The following is an 18,049-nucleotide window of genomic DNA, read 5'->3' as shown; positions in this document are numbered from 1 at the left end:
TCGACGCACCCCTCACCCAATCAAAGTAAGGTCTCAAGACGCCTTGCGAGCTTGGATGAATTCGAGAAAATCTCGGATTCCGGGATGGAAAGAATCAGGAACTACTCCGTAAAAAGACAGCGATTTTGAGGACCTTAGAACGACTCGTAAGCGAAACAATCGAGGAAAGTGATCACCTGACGTAGAACATTGAGGATGGTCGACGTGAATTCAACTAAACTACTCGGGTATGTATCATCTACAACGGTGATATATACACTGATGTCCTAGTCATCATAGTAAACATTCAAATCCTCTTGACGATGCAACCAAAGACGCCAATGCTGCACGACCTTCTGCCAGACTGGCCGATCAACTAATTTCGAGTCAGGACAGATGAACGCAGAGCAAAGGGAGAATGTCACCACGAACCAAGTACGGGTGATGCAGGTGAAGCAGAGCTCCGATACAAGAACCCGTCTTGAGGTCGTTGAACCTTGGCGTTTTGGTTGCAAAAACTGAACCAGATCCAACCAAAGCCCTCAAGCTTCGCCGAGGTATCGACCACCAGCCTTTAGAAAAGATGTACAAGCCGCAGGGCTGAGATGTTGTGATCTGAGCCCTTCGACTCGACATCTTTTCTAGAGGATTTCGTTTTGATCCCGGATGGATCGAAATGAAAACAAGAAATGAATGAAAAATATAAACACAAAGAAGGGAAACCACCAGCGACATCCATAGTTCCACCCAACGTTGCCCATTCACCATTACCTTCCTTTCCGCTGATGAAAATGCTTAGATGATACCCCAGGCCTCCTCGGCGGCATGGCAGAACTTGCTGCAGGCAACGCTGGCACTCAAACTGTAGTTGCTGATACTGATCGTGTCGTCCTTGTACTCGTCCGCAAAGTCATCCCGTCCCTTGGCCATGGCACCGACAAACACGCAGATGCTCTCTTGAGGGCCAAGAGATTCGATGTAATCTCTGACACGCACCACGGGTGCGTCGAAACTCAAGGTGACCTTCCGGCAGTTTGGCGGAAGGTGGTCCGTGATGGGGTTCTTGATGACTTTCAACAACTTCTCCTGCGAGTTCGTCGACCGAATCGAGAGTCGGTGCAGAAGCTGGACCATCAAACCGGCAAATCGCTTGAAGGTGCGCGGAATACGGACCGTTGGGCTGACTTCGATGAGAACGCCCTTGGCAGTGTGGATATAAATTTGCAGCTTTCCAGCTTTATTGATCGGGGAATCGAGAAGCGTCAGCAGACACTGGCAGAATGTCAGCGCCCGCTCATATTGTTCCATTCCTAAGCCATCGAACCTGGTGGGTGATATCTGGCCTGGCCTCGCTAATGTCGCGACCCATCTTCCGCATCACACCGATGTGCTCATCGCTGTTGAGGAGCGAGTACTTCTCTTCCCGACCGTGGCGACCGTGTGACGAGCGATACGTTTCCAAGCTGGCGTTGGACAAGACAACGATCAAGCGCTTGGTGTCCTTGTCGTGAGGCGCAATCGGGACATGCTGCTCGGCCACCAACTGCGGGAGTTCCGGTGGAGGACATGATTGGGTTCCTAGAGATCGTCAATATGGATGGTGAACGAGACACTCGCTTAAGTTTGTCGAATTTGTCGTGTGTCACGGATCCTCGTGGGTTTTGAAGCCGGTGACCCCAAAGACTTACTTGGTCGCTTCCTCTTCCCATTGACGAGTTCCACGCCATTTGACATTTTTGCTGTGAACTTCGAGCGGCCTTCTCACAATTTTGTCTGGTTGAAAAAAACGCGGTGAGGCTGCTTTTCCCTAACATGTGAATCGAATTTTTCAATGGCCCAGGCAAGAGGGATCGACGAGCTTTAGAACGTACCTGACTTGTTAGTTTACTCGAAATAGGACTGGTGTTGAGAAGAAAAAAAAAATAGGAATCAACAACCACGGGGTTCAGCAAGCATCAAATGCTCTTTTATGCGGAGTAAATCCTTGTCCTCGTGATTGCAGTTTCGCAGCGGTGGGGGAATTCTCAGTCCTTCCAATTCTCAGGGCTCAAGCTAAAAGTGAGAGGAGACTTTTTTCTCTCAACTCCCCGAGTTTGCGTCGTGAAATTTGATTACAGTAATTTACCAATTTTACTCTGATCTCGTTGTGTAAATAAGCTCATAACTTACAATTTTTACCTTGTGATACTGGAATGTACTCAATCCTAGCGAGACGATTGACGGCACTGTGGAGAGAACTGTATCGGTAATACAAGATTCTCGTGGGCAAGCGTACGGAGCACCTCCTCGTATGTAACCTATCAATAAGTACCAAATTACAGGTATTCACCCCTTTTTTGGAGACCGAAGGGCGCAGGTACTGTCACAGGTACTTACCGAAATCCGAAGCTACTCCGTACACCGCATTGCTTCAAGGGTCACTGCTGAGTCTTGTCAACGAAGCTTGTGGAAAGGCACGAGAATTCGTAGAGAGGTGAGACTAGGTTACAGGCACAGGAAAAGCACACAGATCTGTTCTTTTAATTGTGGCTGAGCTTCGAACCCCCTCAGCATTTTCCAGCCTTCGGTCTCTTGAGTAAAGGCCTGCGAGTCGACGCAGGGTCGCCTCGACGTTGAGACTTGGTTTCACTGATTGGTGGCAACTCTTACAACTGATCCCAGTTGGTGTATCGGTAACATAGCTGGTTTTCATCTCAGGAATGTGAGCCCAGCAGCGCCGGGTTCGACTCCCGGACTGGGAATTTTTTTTTACCATTTTTCTACCACAGTTCCTGGATCGAGAGTCCAGAGGTTGGGCGTTCCGCCCACGAAAAAGGGTCCCTCGGCTCCAGGACAATGTTGTGACGCCTCCCATTCCATGGTTAATATTTTTCAGTCCCAGAGACGTCATGCAGATTACTTTCGGTGTTGTTCACACCTTCGTCGGCATGGGCCTACTCCTGGCGGAGTAAGTGTAACACTTAGAGATGCTCCGTAGTAGTATTTCTACCTTGTCTTCAAGTTCGGAGCCACCAGAGTTAATGATTTTTGCAGGGAAGGGAACTTCAAGCCGCCTCTCTGCTCAATCCTGTCGGGGCTGTACTCGGTGGTGCCAGCCTCAATCTCAAGCCAGATTCAAGCAAAGCCGGCTATCATTAGTGACTATGCCAACGCTGTTGAAGCTGGCTACATTTCAGCTTGGTATACGGACCTGCCCGATGATGTCACCGCCTGGCTGTCCAGTGCCCATTCCGTCAACCTTGAAGATACTGTCTCCTCCTGGACAAATGCCCGCTCCTCTCATGTCTTCAATGCCCTTGCTGCGTACATATGGAGGTTTGTCACGCCTGAATCGGTGGACGCAAGCACCACCGACATCACTCCGGCCTACATTGTCTCTCCGGAGAGTTAACAATGTTTTGCAGCAAACCAACATTCCACCACCTCCGTCCTCTGTCCTGTCGGAGCTGTCTTTGGTGGTGCCAACCTCAGTCTTGAGCGCGATGCAGGTGACCACCAGTTAAGTTAGCAACTTTGTTATCAACCAAGGAGCCGGTTTTACTCCAGCAGTGTGCAGGTGCTGTCGATATCTTGGGTCCTGCTCTTTGTCCTATTCCTGTACAGACCGGGGCTGATCTTGTCCCAGTTCATTGACTGTCTCCCAATCCAGACAGGCCTTCTTAGGAAAGAGGGCCACTTCAAGACATTACAATGTTTAGCAAGTGCATACATTTTTGTACAATGCTGACAGTCAATCATGGCTCTTCTATGAAACGAACAATCTTCGTTGAGGAGATGGCAATTGTGAGCCTATTGTTCAGTTCGTTTTTTTTTTTTTTTTTTTTTTTTTTTTTTTTTGTTTCATTTGATTGTTGACAAAGGCATGCATTTCTTGGTCCATTCTGCTCCCTATACTTCCCTGAAACCACAAAGTTGTTTTGACATCAGGGACTAGGCTTTGGCCTTCTATCTTTTGTGTAGTATTGTTCGGCTTTGAACAATTTGAAACCTTGTAATACTAGTTAGTATTTACACAGTACTACTAGTCTCGTAAAGGGCAGTAGCCAAGTTATTTCGAAAAAGAGTTTGCCCATCCGCGAGGAATTCTACACCTGCGAAAAACAAGTCCTGTCTGATCGGTTCAGGACATGCAGTGCTCCGTTTGCAAGATCAAACAAATCTCTGAATTCTTGAAGATATGGCACGTGATGATGGCAACCCTAACAATCGATTCAGTACAAAAGGAAAAAAAAAAAAAAATAAACGGCCCATGTCTGGTCATGAAGTTGCCCAATGCGCAGCTCAGCCAATTCTATCTCTCACAGTCGCATGAACTGTCGGATCTCTTGATGTAGTTGGTAAAGCGTTGTAGCACTTGCAGGCCAATAGCCAGGAACCAGGAACTAATGCAGTGTTTGGTTGGGTGGTGGATATTGAAACCTGGTATTCACACTGTCCTACACATGAGGCCACCGCTGCGTGTTCAGGTTGACTATTATTGAATTGTGAACCATGTTCTGTACACGGTGATGCAGGGCTCCATCGGACTTCCAATGCCCCATGTCTTGAACGTCGCACGCCTGAAACTTTCTGCGAGTGTCCACACATACTACGCCTCGTGGTCTAACACAAGCTGTCTGCTTGATTTCTTGCCAAATTGAATTGAAGCTATCATCTGGACTTGGCTAGGTTCAGACAGTCGGAAAGGATGAGTGATTGCATACGAGCGCCCTCGGGTGCTCACCGGCAAGCCTAAGCTCCATATACACAATCGACAACCGACATCGTAACAACCGAAAAGACGAAAAGACCGTTCCTCATGTCCCAAGAGAGAATTCATGAATTTGTTGAAACTTGTATCTCCGATTCGAGCTGTACAAAATCGGCACCGATCTCGTCTGCAGACTGTGGGCGGTACTGACGGCAAACGAGCCGTCCTTTAGGGGATGGCAAGAAGCTCGACGAGTATCAAGGTTTATTTCCTGGTCATACTATCCTTGCAAATAAATCAGCTTTTTTGACAGTAATCCTCTTTACCTGCCTAGTACCAAGAGGAACATGACAACTGTCGATCAAGTCGCGGAAGTCATCCTCAAAGAAGACGGGGGAAGTGGCAATAACAAACTTTAGTACCAATGACACAAAAGTCGAGGGAATTAGTCGCCCTGGCAAAGAATGGTTTCCTGAGTTGTATCGAGTCCCTCGGTTCAACATGTTTGCGTTGGGTGTCCTCTTCGTCCTATGTGTTCCGGGCCGCGTTGGGCCTATGATATTTGTTCTGGGGCTGTTGGCGTCACTTAATATTGCTTCAGTGAGCGTAGCTTTGCCATTGTTCTACTTGGGCGAAGTCTGCAATGTCCCCTGGGAAGTCCGCGCGACTGGTACCTAGTAAGTAATGACTGCTCCAGATATTTCAAGCAGCCTCTGTCATATGGAATGCAGTATCGTGAATTTCCTGCGTACTAGGGAATTACAGTAAGGTATAGCCTCGTCGTTTGTTCGTTTCAGTTCAGGGCATGCGCGTCATCAATAGCGAGATGATATACTTGAACTCATCGACTGAAATCACAGCGGGTGTAATCGTCGGAACTAATTTTATGAAAGTCACGTGACAAATTTATTAGTCATCTACATGATTACATAATAACTATTGTTTGTTTCCTCCGTTCGCTCATCGCGTTCTGCATATCGCGTCCGCTTTTCCCGCGGTACTTTTGCTTCACCACACCACGCTCATCAGCAAGACTACTTTCATTCAGTTGTGGCATTAATCGTAACAGCGATTGACGATGGCTTCTGAAGGGAAGATTGAATTTCCTTGCTCCATCTGCAAAAGAAGTCGGCCTGCCGAAGACTTCGAAATCAACAAACACGGCAAAAGGAAAAAAACTTGCCAGCGCCATAGTCGAAAACGACAGCTGCATATCAATGAATGGAGAGATTTCATTCAGCGTCTTCGCCGTTGGAAAAAGGCTGTGAGTTGCCTGTGAAATTCAATATTTTCAGCGGGCAGCATCTCATTCTCGCTCTATTTCTCTAACAGGGCCAGAGCGAAGTTCTGAATGCTTCTTACACGTTCAATATGGATGCTCTTCCTGTTATGTTCGGCGATCTAGTGCAATCGAATGAACCCGGTTCCGCTGGCAATCCCGACTCGGAAACATCTCCATTGGCGGCATTGAGCGCGGCATTGCGTGATCTCACAGAGATAATTTGGAAAGAAGGAGGCTTCCGCTTCAAGCACAAAGGATCAAACTTACAGAGCCTCACATATACATACCGTTGCTCTCAAGATCTCGCCATGTTCAAGGTTATCATTCAAACGTTGACCTCGAAAGGCGACGTGATGGCAGACGCATGATGCGGTTTGATTGCAAGAGTAAACTCGTTATGCGCGCATGCTTTCAGAGCCGGACACTGTCAATTATTATCCATCACGAGTGGCATCCTCCTTATGAAGATGTGCAAGTGCCACCGATGGTTCGGGAATCGATCAACGAGCTTGTCGCGACTAAAACGCCTTCGGAAATTTATCGTGAAATTCGGGGGATGCGCGAGGCGGAAACCGTCACTCGGTACCAAGTTCTCTGGCAAAGAGCAAATGCTGAAATATGGCAGCGAGATGCAGACCCTGTGGCCTCGGCAGAGAAGCTCCTATCTGAATACGGCCAATATCAAGGTCGATATGGTATCATCCAGGAGGGCAACGTTAGGGCATTGTGTCTCTATGCTCCGGAGAACATTATGCAGCTTTCCAGGTCGACCACGCAGCTTGTGATGGACTCAACCTATGGGACGAATAACACCGGCATAGACCTTTTTGCTGCTTGCCGAGATTGACGGCACCGGAGTTCCTTTAGCATATTGCCTAACGGAGGTTGTGAGTCCTAGAGGGGCCAATGCGCGAGGTAAAAAGAAAAAGGCTCGTGCAGATCCTGGCGCAACTTCAGTCGTGCTCTATCGGTTCTTAAAGCGGCTCAAAGATGGTTTTGGATTCAATTCAGCTTGTTTCGCCATTGACAAGGACACCGCAGAGATTGCGGCTGTGACCTCTGTTTGGAAAAATGCCAAAATTCAGCTGTGTTATTGGCATATCAAGCGCGCGGTCAGTTTGAAGTTAAACTCAAAAGAAACAGATAGCCAAGACAATTACTGGCCCGCAGAAGCGCAAAAAGTCATTCCTGAGCTGGAGATCTGCTGGGGCTCTAAGATACAACGCCGGCCGTCCGTCGAGCCATCTTTATCCTGCTGAATGTGAGTGTCCATCAAGGACAGAGAAATTAAGACGAAGGGCGGCTGGAACCAAGGACAAAGGATGAGAAACAGGCAATTTTGGACATGATGTGTCATCACTTTCATTTTCATCCTTTCATTCCCGATCAGAATGGCACATTCAAATCTTCTGATCTTATCCATCGTGAATGTGCCACTGAGATGTATAGGTGGTGCAGGCCTCAATGATTTCGGAGTCCCTCTGGCGGAGGTTAAAATATGATTATCTCCACCGCTTCAATCGACCTCGCGTCGATTTGATCGTGTTCATCCTCATAACGCGTGTTCTGCCCGATGCGGAGCACCGTTTATCGGCAATCCTGAGTGGGCAGACCCGAGTCCATAAGGCTCGATGGAGGGAAGCGTTTAAAAGGCAATGGAAGAGAGATGCGGCAAAGTCAGTTGACCCACAAAAAATGATAATCTATCATACGAACCCCGTTAATTGGGTTTGCGGGTGCCGAGCATTTCTTCAGAATCGCTTTTTGACTTGTAAGATATTGTCCACTGTTACGAGTTCCCTGACCCGCAGTTCTTCCAGACTGTGAAGCGCAGAACAACACGTCCGTTTTGGAAAGGCGAGGGGCTCCTTCTACGACCGGAATATGCGCCGGCTGCGGCAATTCAAGGCCAGGAACCACAAGAAGACCAACTTCAAGAGTCGGACCTCGAGTCTGGAAGCGAGCTGGACTCGGGGAATGAGGCAGAAAGCGAGTTGTACCTTCATAATGACGATCAAGACGACGAGGGGTTGTGGGAGACCCGCGTGGAGGAAGGCAGGAAAATGTTAGCTGACATGCTAGAGCTCTACGAGGACCAAGTCGCGAAAAGAAATGTGAAATGGGTGGACCTGTTCCTCGCAGCCCATCAGCAGGATCGTCTTCTGGTGGAGGAAGCCAATTCCCTTCGTCGCAAACGAACCATGCCACGGAATTCGGAATATAGGCATCGACTCACTAGGTACCTGAGGTAATCTGGCAAGACACGAAGCTTGGCGTGATAGGATCGTGTTGTTTTTTGTTGTTCACGGATAGGCATCATCGTTTTGATTGACAGCCTGATCATAATGCAGTTCCCATGTATTCACATTCACACCAATTGTGTCTGACAGTCGTTCTTTTTTCTGTACTGACGCTAGTCCCTATCCGGTGAATGAAATTAAAAGATCATGTTATATGTCACGTGATTCATAAATTTAGTTCCGACGATTACACGCCTGTCTGAAATCATTGATAGGCACGTGATCATGGCAACCCTAACAATTCAGAGATCCATGGACTCCCATGTTTCAAGAGCAATGTATCTTTCAATAAGTTCGTTCAATGTACAGCATGGTAGACGTCTACGTCTGTTTCTCGCCTGAGCTTTCGTATCTCTCGATTTTGACAGAAGTCAACGTACTGATTGTCAAAGAATATATTCTAGGTACTTACGACTGCAACCCCAGAACCGCATCACATTAGGGTATTTAAGGATTCTCGTAGCTGACTAATTTCCCAAGCTAGTTTAGCGGTGTGTTCATGCATTTATCCATAATAGTTAGTTCTAGATTAGGTTTAGGTTAGCTCTCTGTTGACTGTTCATTTATCCGACATTCCGACGTCAAATCGAAGCCAGTGTTTCCCGGTTCTATAGGTTAATATCAGTTGACCTTTGTGTGGCGTCGCCGTGTCTCGCCGTCCTTGAGTGTTGGTTACCTACACTCGATGAGAAGATCCAAACAACCTGTTATCGCGTGTCGAGCGTCCCCTACCACTCGCATTTTTTTTCCATACAACTCGTAGTACTCAAGTAGTATGAAGTACAGTACTAATCACTGAAGTCATGCCATCTCACCAAACGTCAAACAACACGAAATGACGGGCCAGAGGCGTCAGTTCGGCCGCGAGTTCCAACAATTAGGTAGTACCTATATAGTACTATCCTGGACACCCAGACTCCTCCAAGTGGAGTGTCATTGACCTAGGTTAGAGTAGGTAAAGTAGCACTGCTCCGGACGCATAGGTACTGGTTAACCAGCCGATTCCGCTAGTTAGTAGTTTTTCTTGCACATGCTGATTGCTGAATAGGTACACTGCAGTGCGAGTAATCAAATGTCTGATTTCAGGGGTTACTAGGGATGATTTTATGTTATCGAACACTTCCTGGGTATCCATTCCCTTTGTGATTCTCACCTTTCATTCCGTCCTTTACTCTCAGCTCCAGAACTCAGGGTCTCCATGCAGATCAAGGCCTCTCTCGTTGTAGTCCCCTCTCTGGTGGGCGTTGGCCTGGCATGGCGGTAAGTGCATCACTCAGGGGCACCCAGTCTCTTGCCTTGAGTTCATGGCAGTCGGAGAGCTGACGAAGGTCTGCAGACCATATCCAACGCCGCCATTTGAGCCGCCTCCCTGCACCATCCTGTCGTCGTTGTATTCGGCAGTACCAGCCTCGGTCTCAAGCGAGTTTCAAGAAAATCCCAGAACGATTGCGTGGTACTTTTCAGAAGTCGAAGAAACCCACACCCCGACTTGGTATCCTGACGTGCCCGAGAATGTCAAGTCCGTGCTGTACAGCGCTTATAACACCGACGCCATGGCGGCCTCCATGATTAGTTTTCTGTCTGCTTTTGAGTCCGGTCTCAGTGAAGCGTATGCCACTCCTTAATCGGTGGTCACCAACACCACCGATATCACTCTAAGCTTCCTTGTCTTGCCAGAGAGCTAATGCTGTTCTGCAGTAAAAGCAACCTCCCGCCTCCTCCCTCCTCTATCGTATCGGAGATGGCTTCCGTGTACCCATTCACAACCAGGTTGCTAGAGACCCCCACTATGGTTTACGACACTGCCGTCGATATAGAATATGGTCACGGCGACCCGCCGCCTTGGTTTACGAAGCTGCCCGATGATGCCCAGTCCTGGTTTTCCAGTGCGGGAAGCTCCATTGTCAATTCTTTCGAAAAAGCGCTCAGCGATTCTGTCACTGCCGCCGCCAGTACTGCGTGTTGGTCCGCCGTTCAAATCACTGATTCCACCGATGCTGGACCTACGCCTACTAGCAACGATCTTGCCATTGCTGCGGCTGGCGTTGCGGGGATCTTGGGCCTTGCTCTTGCCCTATGAATGCAGCAATTGGCTGGAATGTTTGGAAGTTCACCTGGATGAAGTACCATGAGGGACTCTGAAGACCCTTGAATGACTGTACATACGAGTATCGAAATTGGATCACACAGCTGATCTGTACAGAATACTAATTCAACGTAAAATCCAACATTATCCCAGTTCTTTTACATTGCTGTTATCAGTTGTTACGAAAAGGCGCAAAGCATGGACGAGTCAAAGTGGCTCAGCAACTTCATGCTCTTCTGTAGGGACAAGGCTGGAAGTCACGCGAAGTTCATTTGTCTTTCCAAGAGAGTTTTGTACTTGATATCTAATGTGAAGATACCTTCGCAGCATTACTAGAATCACTCAGTTGTTTTGGTCATCAGGGGCTATAAAAAGTGGGCTCTTCACTCACTTCTCACTGCCTTGTTCGACATAACAATTGTCTGACTCGTGCAAAGCACTGGGGAAGGATCCGATACCCTGCTTTTTTGCCGCCATCGTAGCTTTTGCCTCGAAAGTTCGAGGGTAATAACTCTCATTTCTTGAGGAAGGTCCAGTATCATCAATCTTTGGCAGACGCAAACTGGTCAGAAAAAAGATCTAGGATGCGATTTCGATATCATTTCGCTACTAGCTTTGTTTCAGAAAAGCTTAAGGAGAATTCGGACTTGTAGCTACACAAGCCTGTAGCCTCGTACTCGTACGGAAGTCATCTGGACAAATCGTCACGGTTCTTAGTGTTGCATAATGTCCACAACAATAGCCCTGCTTGTTCGTTTCAGAAAGCATGTGCGCTCCACCACCCGCCATGACCAGTCAAGCTTCAGTCATCTTCAGTCATCCGTGAGGTTCACACGTGACCATAGTATCCCTAACCAACCTAATCCATTGCACGTGTGCATACACCAAGAAAACGTAGCGATCATGTCCGAAATGATTTGTGGTGATGTCGTCCATGCACTGCATGGTGAGCTTCCACACTCAATTCTCGCATGAAACCCCAGATCTTGAACGGATATGAGAAATTCGACCCCAGGCAAGGTTCAATACCGTCAATCTGTGTCAGCTTTCCAAAACACCTGCCCCTCGAACAGCCGACGGGCTGTGCGAAACACCGTAGCATACTCAAGTTCTCCATCCGCACCAAAAGTCGCTCCCACGAGCAATTTCCCGCTTGCATGTCCGATTGTCACTCCGGCCGAGTTCACGGGCTCTTTACTTGTACTACCCGCTGCCCATGCTGCCGCTGCTGTGGTTCCAGGCACGAGCGAAGCGACAGCCAGGGCTAGTGACACGGTGATTGGCATTGCCTTGTGCGGTTGTCCGACGGAAATCGCCCGCGCGACGATGTCAACATTGTCCTCGGTCTTCTGCTGCTGATCGTCGTTGCCGCGCGTGTTTCTGGCAGGCGAAGACACCATGCACACCTTCGGGACACTGCCCGGCACGGCGGCCTCGGAATCAGCCAGCCCCATCTTGACACCAGCTTGGCGGCGAATGGAGTCAAGCCTCGCGAGGAGGTCGGGATGCGCGTTGATCTCGTCGGGGCTCAGGTCGCCTCTAACGCCGAGATCGCTTGCCCGCACAAATACGCATGGGTTGGCCACGTCAATGCAAGTGGCAGTGATGCCGCCGTCGAATTCATCCACAACGTTACCCGTCGGTAGCAGCTTGCCGGTCCTCGACCCGGCCGGACGGATAAAATCCAGCTGGATGGGAGCCGCTGTGCCCGCGACGCCGTCAATCGCAAAGTCCCCGCTGGCTGCGGCTTCCACATTCTCGCCGTCAACCACAATAGGGAAAGTGGCGCGGACCAGTTTGCCCGTGTTTGTATTGTGGATGCGCACGGAGGTTACTTGGACTTGCTGGTCAGATTCCGTACCGCTACTGGGGCTCGTCACTGGCTTGAACAGGCCAGAATCAATGGCAAATGGTCCCACGGCACTGACTATGTTCCCGCAGTTGCTGGAGTAGTCCACGTCGCTGGTGTAGACCCCGAGAGACACAAAGGTGAAGTCAACATCGGCGTCAGGATGGGTCGACGCGCCCACCATGCATACCTTGGACAAGCTGGAGATGCCGCCGCCAAGGCCGTCCAGTTGACGACCGTAGGACGGGTCGGGACTGCCAATCACTGCGCGGAATATTGCATCCCACCGGTGACGCTCGGCGGGGAGGTCCTCCTTCTTAAAGAAGACAGCTCGTGAAGTGCCGCCGCGATAGTATGCAGCTGGCAGGCTGTGCTGTTTCTGGTTCGCGGCTCTGATGAGACTCTGGGTCCTGCCGTGGTCAACCCTGGAAACGCCTTTGAACGACCGCTGAAGCACTTGTTTGAACATGGTTGTTGTCCATTGGGCGCCAACAGATAAGATAGTTCCTACGTTGTCGTGCGTCGTTGCTTCGACTTTGACTGCTAGAGTTGGTTATCCTCGGTCGCAACATCGCACTATCCTACTCTACTTATCGGGAGAAAAATATCCGATTTCGCAAGTGGAAATGGATCATTTCCCATGAGGCCATGACCCACATTCATCGGAGTGGAAAGCTTCTTGACGAGTCGGACTTGCAGTAGATCGGAGAGTCAACAGCTGGAGTGGCAGACTGAACGTCTCTAGTCTCATCCTGTCTGCGTTGCAAAATTCCGCAGGACGCAATGTCAGGAACCCCGAACCCGGGGAATAACCTAGGTTAGGAACTTTTAGGACTTTCGAGGGTTCAAACCGAAAGCTCCGGTATTCTTCCTAACTAAGGTTGTATAGTGTAATGGTTATCACTCCGGATTCTGACTATCCAAAGTTGGAATGTTCCGGCAATCCCGGTTCGATCCCGGGTACGACCTCACGTCATGCAACCACTTTTTTTCCCATCCACGCCTCGAAAGGCGTGGATTTTTTTTTCTGGACATAAACGATTCTGACTTTCATTTCGCCTTCTATTCTATGCATATTCATGTACTCGTTCCCATACTTCGTCTCGGAGTCATAGTCTGAGATAAACAGCATGATGTCCATACCCTCATCAACGGGAGATCATAGTACATCAATCAGTATACCCCAAACTCTCCAACTCCTTGCGAACCGCATCCTCCGTCTGGATTTTCTTGATTTGCGTATCTTCGAGCTTCTCGCCCCCGGCGAGCCGCATCTTCAACTCATCGATCGCGCGCAGCTTCTTGAGAAGGGCCCGGATACGCTTGTCCTGCGGCGTGCTGGTGGCGGCGCCGGTGCCGGTCTGCGTCTGCTTTTCAGCAGCAGCGGAGTCCTGCGCGCCGTTCACGTCCTTGCGATCGCCTGGACTGCGGTTCCGTGACCGGCTGCGCTGACGTCGGCGACCGTCGTTCGGGGCATTGAGATGCTGTTGCTGCTCCTGCTTGTTGGTCGTTTGGTTCCCGCCGCCGCTCTTCTCGGCCTGCTCCTTGGCCTTCTTCGCCTCGCGTTTCTTTTTGTTCTTGGCTGCGGATTTCGAAAGCTTCTCGCCAGCCTCGGCACCCGGGGGAAGTGCAACCCCGCCGCCCGGCGCGGCTCCCGGCGGCACGTAGTTGACCTGCTCGGCGCCAGGAACCTCTCGCTTCCTGGGCTTGCCGAAGCCATTGGTGGCCGTATTGGATGACGGTCCGTCTCGGTTAAAGGCCGCCCCGCCCTCGTCTTCCCGCTTGAAGGCCAGGGGCGTGGACTGACCCCGGGCTCCCGGAGGTCGGTATGCTCCCACGGGCTTCGACGGCGCCTTCGTCTTGGCCAGATAACTCTGCGCTGAGGCATGCGGCGTTGGCACGGACTTGAACGGATCACCCAAAGAATACTCCGCTGGCCGCCACCACACATAGTAGAGCTCATTCAGATCCTGGTTGAACATCAGAGTCCCCGTGACGTGCCAGATGCGAACGCCATTGTCGACCCGCAGCCGCGGACTAGTCGTCGCAGTGAGAATGTGCTTCCCGTCCGGAGACCACTCGCAGACGGTAGTATTGGACGCCTCGATGGTGGACACCTTCTTCGCATCCTTTTCCAGATCGTAAATGTCCATCTGGCCCGCAAGGTTCCCAAACCCGGCAACGGCCACGAAGCGGCCGTGAGGGGAGAACAAAATGGTGTTCCGTGGGGCCAGAGGGAAGCTGTGCATCGCGACGCCTCGGAAGTTGAAGATGGTCGTCTTCGCCGGCATGTAGCCGTACACTACGCCAAACTCTTTCGAGTTGGGTGACCACATCACGTCGTGAATCGGACCTTCTTTGTCTGCTGAGGTCAGTACGAGAAAAGATCGTGAACAAAAGAGGGGGGTGGGTTATTTTTACCCAACTCAATCCTCGAGTCGAACGCTCCCGTCGAACTCAGCAGGTAGAGTGTCGTCTCCCCGTAGTAACTCTTGCCCGATCGGTCCACATCAGTCTGGGCCAGGACAATAAGTGCCGTGCCGGACTTATTCCACTTCATCTGAACTTTGTCACCCTTAAAAAAGGTCTTTTGTGACACGGGAACGCCAAACTGAGGGACCAAGAACACCTTGACCGCAGCGGGTTGACCCTGCATTTCTGTGTCAGTACGAGCGAGAACGCGCGCCCCATCGGTAAGTTAGAGTTACCTTGCGCTCTGGCACAAACACGGCAACCGAGTGAGTCTTTCCCGGCGACAGCGAGAAATCCGCCACTCCCTCCACGCGCAGCTTATTCCACACGGTTGAGAGATCATTGGCCTTGTAAAACTGGATCTCATTGGTGACAGCCCGGGCACAGTAAGCCTCGTCCGCGGTGTACTGCAGGTTCCAGCCGGTCTGCGATTTCTGGACAAATCGGCCCACGATCCCCTCTTCATTTCCGGGCTGCTCTCCCGAGCTCTTGGCCTGCGCCTCCACGTTCCACACCTTGAGGTTCTTGACTGCGTTTCCGCTTTCATCCTTCGAGGGGCGCTGCCATGTGATGATGTACGTGCCCTTGGGTGAGAAGCCGAGTTCGTAGACGTTCTCAGCGGGGAGCTTCGTGATGACGTGCCCGTCGGACGGATCAACAATGGTGACCCTATTGGAGGGTTAGAAATGAACGAGACCAATGCGGCGACAAAGATGCTACGTACGACTCCGGAGACGCCCACGCAAAATATCGACCGCATGGCGAGTACGTGCTGCACCGGAGGTTCCCCTCGGGCCTGGGAATTTGTTAGTCACGGGTGGGGAAAAAAAAAAAAAAAAAAAAAAAAAGGGAACGTCCAGGCTGATCTCATACTTTGCGAACTCAGAAAGAGGCTGGTACTCAGGCGCGGTGTTAACCAGGCCAATATCCTTTGCTGTGTGAACTGTTCGTGAAGAATATGTGTCAGACCAGAGGTTCAGAAGCGTATGACGATAGTGAACGTGTAGAGTCACATACCAGCAATCTGAGTCGGAGCCGCCATGGCTGGCAGGAGGTCAAAAGAAAAATTTCACGCGCTTCTAAGACTCCTGGACCAGAGGCCGTGTAGCACTCGGTAGTTATTCGCGACTGAAGCCCGACTCAGAAAAATCGGCGCTGTTGCTCTCCTCTTCTCTCTCTGGACCCACGAAGCCGGGACCCTGCAGGTTGTTCACAACGGCGCTGGACAAATCACACGCACGCGTTTGTGAAGAACAAAACCCGCTTTGTCTGCGCGGTTTCGCCCGTTTGTAATTGTTCCCCCTCTCCCTCTTTTCTTTGATTCCTTGTCTTTTTTTGGCCCTTTTCCGCGCTTCCGCAGTCGTAAAAAGGCCAGAGAAGAAAGGGAAGACTAAATAAAAGACCACACAACGAGGCAGAAAGGTGATCGAAAAAGGCGGGGGCAATTCACGCCAGAATCAATTCTGGATCGAAGCAGTGGATTCCCGGTGCTTGACAAGTCAATGCCAGCAGAGGAGGAGGCGCCTCGGGTGGGAGGGTAGAGCGGCCCTTCGCGCAAGAGAGAGAGAGAGACGGCGGCGTGGAGGACGGGACAAGGCAAAAACTTGAGGTTTTCTCGGGCCATACACAACAGCCACCAATTACGTAGAGCTGGGTTCTCGGGATGCATGTATTTTTTTTTTTTCTTGCTGATTCTAGAATTCAAAGTTTTTACTGATTCATTTATCGGACCCTGCTGTGCTGAAATTGAGCCTGTCCTTGATGACTTGATCATGATCGTGAGAGTTACAAAATTACAATCCCGAAACCATCGAAACGCCATCCTGCCGAACGCCGAATCAGAAAACCAAACATACAGATATTACAGAGAGCGCACAGAATAACTAGGTCATCAAAGAAAGTCGCAGTCATGATAAATCTTCATCCCTACCGATCCTGTCCGACTGATCAAGAACGTCATCCACCGCGCGGCCCTCTTGTGAGACCAATCGCGGTGTGCGCACCGTCGTGTCAACGACATCCGGGTCGTACGTGATGCCGTTCACCATGCGCGCGTCGGTCAAGGGCTCGGGAGTGATCGAGTCCCCTCGTAACGGCGACGGCTGGGCACGGTCACTTTGGGAAAGGGACACTCCACTCATTGGACTCCCGACGGACGTCGGCGGTGGCACGCTGGTCCTGCTGGCGCCTGGGCTGCCCAGCGACGACGACGACGGACGTCCCGCGCTAGATCCACTGCGACTACTGACCACACCCGCGGCAGACGACACGGGACCGCTGATTGTGCTGCTGGCGCCTTCGCCGAACCCGGCCAAACTCGCGTTTCCTTCATCGCTGAATCCACCAACGCTTGACAAGCTGTCCTGGTCTTCGCTCAACTTGTCTGGATCAAACGCGTCGCTACCGCTGGCCCACGTCGTGCGCGCACCGACACTGCCCGTCGCGCTGGCGCTGCCCACTGTGCTTCGCTCCTTGAGCAAATGCGCGTAGTTGTCAAAATAGCCGGGGCTGTGTGACGCGTTTGTTGCGCGCGCGGTCGCGATGGGCTCGAGCCCGGCAAGGCGTGAGATGCGATCGGCGCGCTCGGCATCTAGGATGGTTGCGGAGGAGGCGGATGTCGTAGACGACTGGTGCGCATGGCGGCTATGCGGATAGGTTTGGCCGTGGTGGCCGTCTTTGATGGCGGTGGTGGAGAGCGCAGATAACGAGGTTGTGCCGGAATTCGGTGTTCCTCTGATCAATACCATAAGATGCATCAGCTCTGAGATGCGCAAGACAAAAACACACAGGGAGGTTATCTTACGGGCCCCTGTCTGAGGGTGTAACTGGTTCCGAGGGCGGGGGAGGGAGATTGATGAGAGTCGGCGTGCTCATCGCGTCGTCCGTCATGGGTTTGTAGGCAAGATAGCACGAACTCAGGCGCCTGTTTACTGCGATCAGAGTTCACCGATCTTATGGATTGGATCAAACGAATGTTGCGCAGCTGTAGGATGCTGTCGTTGATAAAGAGGTACGATCGACACCCGGGGCCGAAGTCGACCGATTCCGAAAATGACACCCAATCCAGTCTTGTGTCAGTCCAGATCAAACTGATAATGATCGCGCGGAGGATCCTGAAAGCGCACAGAAGTTGCTCCAGTCAAGCAATCTCACAGCATTCGTGAAGCTAAAGAGCAACGGGAGGAGCCCAACTGCAGGTGGCAACGTAATGAAGGAGCCGCGGGCGGCCTCAGGCACCAGCCCCTCGGCACCGAGCATATCCCGACGAAATGAGTACATCCAGTTGAACCAGCTAAACATCGTAAATCGTGGCTTTCCAATCCATGAATGCTATATACATGTACGCGAAGGTCAGAAATGTCAGATACACGTCACGAGGCGTAGGCTTAAG

The 18,049-nt window shown here is 50.9% G+C and overlaps 6 protein-coding genes and 2 non-coding genes across 8 annotated transcripts; 4 read left to right on the top strand and 4 right to left on the bottom strand.

The window, feature by feature from the left end:
• Positions 1 to 774: 774 nt before the first annotated feature.
• VTN31DRAFT_7466 (uncharacterized protein) lies at positions 775 to 1,713 on the bottom strand (the record flags this gene model as incomplete). The annotated part of the gene is made up of 3 exons (XM_069408190.1): positions 775 to 1,251; positions 1,304 to 1,557; positions 1,668 to 1,713. The coding sequence occupies 3 exons, from the start codon at positions 1,711 to 1,713 to the stop codon at positions 775 to 777; spliced, it is 777 nt and encodes a 258-aa protein (XP_069257964.1).
• A 921-nt stretch (positions 1,714 to 2,634) lies between these two features.
• On the top strand, positions 2,635 to 2,720 carry VTN31DRAFT_t87. Its single transcript has one exon. It is a non-coding gene; the product is annotated as a tRNA-Glu (tRNA).
• Positions 2,721 to 2,945: 225 nt separating this feature from the next.
• VTN31DRAFT_7465 (uncharacterized protein) lies at positions 2,946 to 3,482 on the top strand (the record flags this gene model as incomplete). The annotated part of the gene is made up of 1 exon (XM_069408189.1): positions 2,946 to 3,482. The coding sequence occupies one exon, from the start codon at positions 2,946 to 2,948 to the stop codon at positions 3,480 to 3,482; it is 537 nt and encodes a 178-aa protein (XP_069257963.1).
• A 5,967-nt stretch (positions 3,483 to 9,449) lies between these two features.
• Positions 9,450 to 10,331, top strand: VTN31DRAFT_7464 (uncharacterized protein; the record flags this gene model as incomplete). Its single annotated transcript, XM_069408188.1, has 3 exons — positions 9,450 to 9,511; positions 9,588 to 9,860; positions 9,950 to 10,331. 3 exons carry the CDS (start codon positions 9,450 to 9,452, stop codon positions 10,329 to 10,331), a joined length of 717 nt encoding a protein of 238 aa, XP_069257962.1.
• A 1,037-nt stretch (positions 10,332 to 11,368) lies between these two features.
• VTN31DRAFT_7463 (uncharacterized protein) lies at positions 11,369 to 12,655 on the bottom strand (the record flags this gene model as incomplete). The annotated part of the gene is made up of 1 exon (XM_069408187.1): positions 11,369 to 12,655. One exon carries the CDS (start codon positions 12,653 to 12,655, stop codon positions 11,369 to 11,371), a length of 1,287 nt encoding a protein of 428 aa, XP_069257961.1.
• Positions 12,656 to 13,065: 410 nt separating this feature from the next.
• Positions 13,066 to 13,155, top strand: VTN31DRAFT_t88. The gene has a single exon. It is a non-coding gene; the product is annotated as a tRNA-Gln (tRNA).
• A 200-nt stretch (positions 13,156 to 13,355) lies between these two features.
• VTN31DRAFT_7462 (uncharacterized protein) lies at positions 13,356 to 15,700 on the bottom strand (the record flags this gene model as incomplete). Its single annotated transcript, XM_069408186.1, has 6 exons — positions 13,356 to 14,548; positions 14,608 to 14,836; positions 14,895 to 15,327; positions 15,383 to 15,454; positions 15,532 to 15,601; positions 15,676 to 15,700. The coding sequence occupies 6 exons, from the start codon at positions 15,698 to 15,700 to the stop codon at positions 13,356 to 13,358; spliced, it is 2,022 nt and encodes a 673-aa protein (XP_069257960.1).
• An 865-nt stretch (positions 15,701 to 16,565) lies between these two features.
• On the bottom strand, positions 16,566 to 17,547 carry VTN31DRAFT_7461 (uncharacterized protein; the record flags this gene model as incomplete). The annotated part of the gene is made up of 2 exons (XM_069408185.1): positions 16,566 to 17,391; positions 17,462 to 17,547. 2 exons carry the CDS (start codon positions 17,545 to 17,547, stop codon positions 16,566 to 16,568), a joined length of 912 nt encoding a protein of 303 aa, XP_069257959.1.
• Positions 17,548 to 18,049: the final 502 nt, after the last annotated feature.

The sequence above is a fragment of the Thermomyces dupontii genome (genome assembly GCF_041956625.1).
Source record: "Thermomyces dupontii strain NRRL 2155 unplaced genomic scaffold VTN31scaffold_9, whole genome shotgun sequence".
Lineage (NCBI taxonomy): Eukaryota > Fungi > Ascomycota > Eurotiomycetes > Eurotiales > Trichocomaceae > Thermomyces > Thermomyces dupontii.
This window is presented reverse-complemented; position numbering and strand designations above follow the sequence as displayed.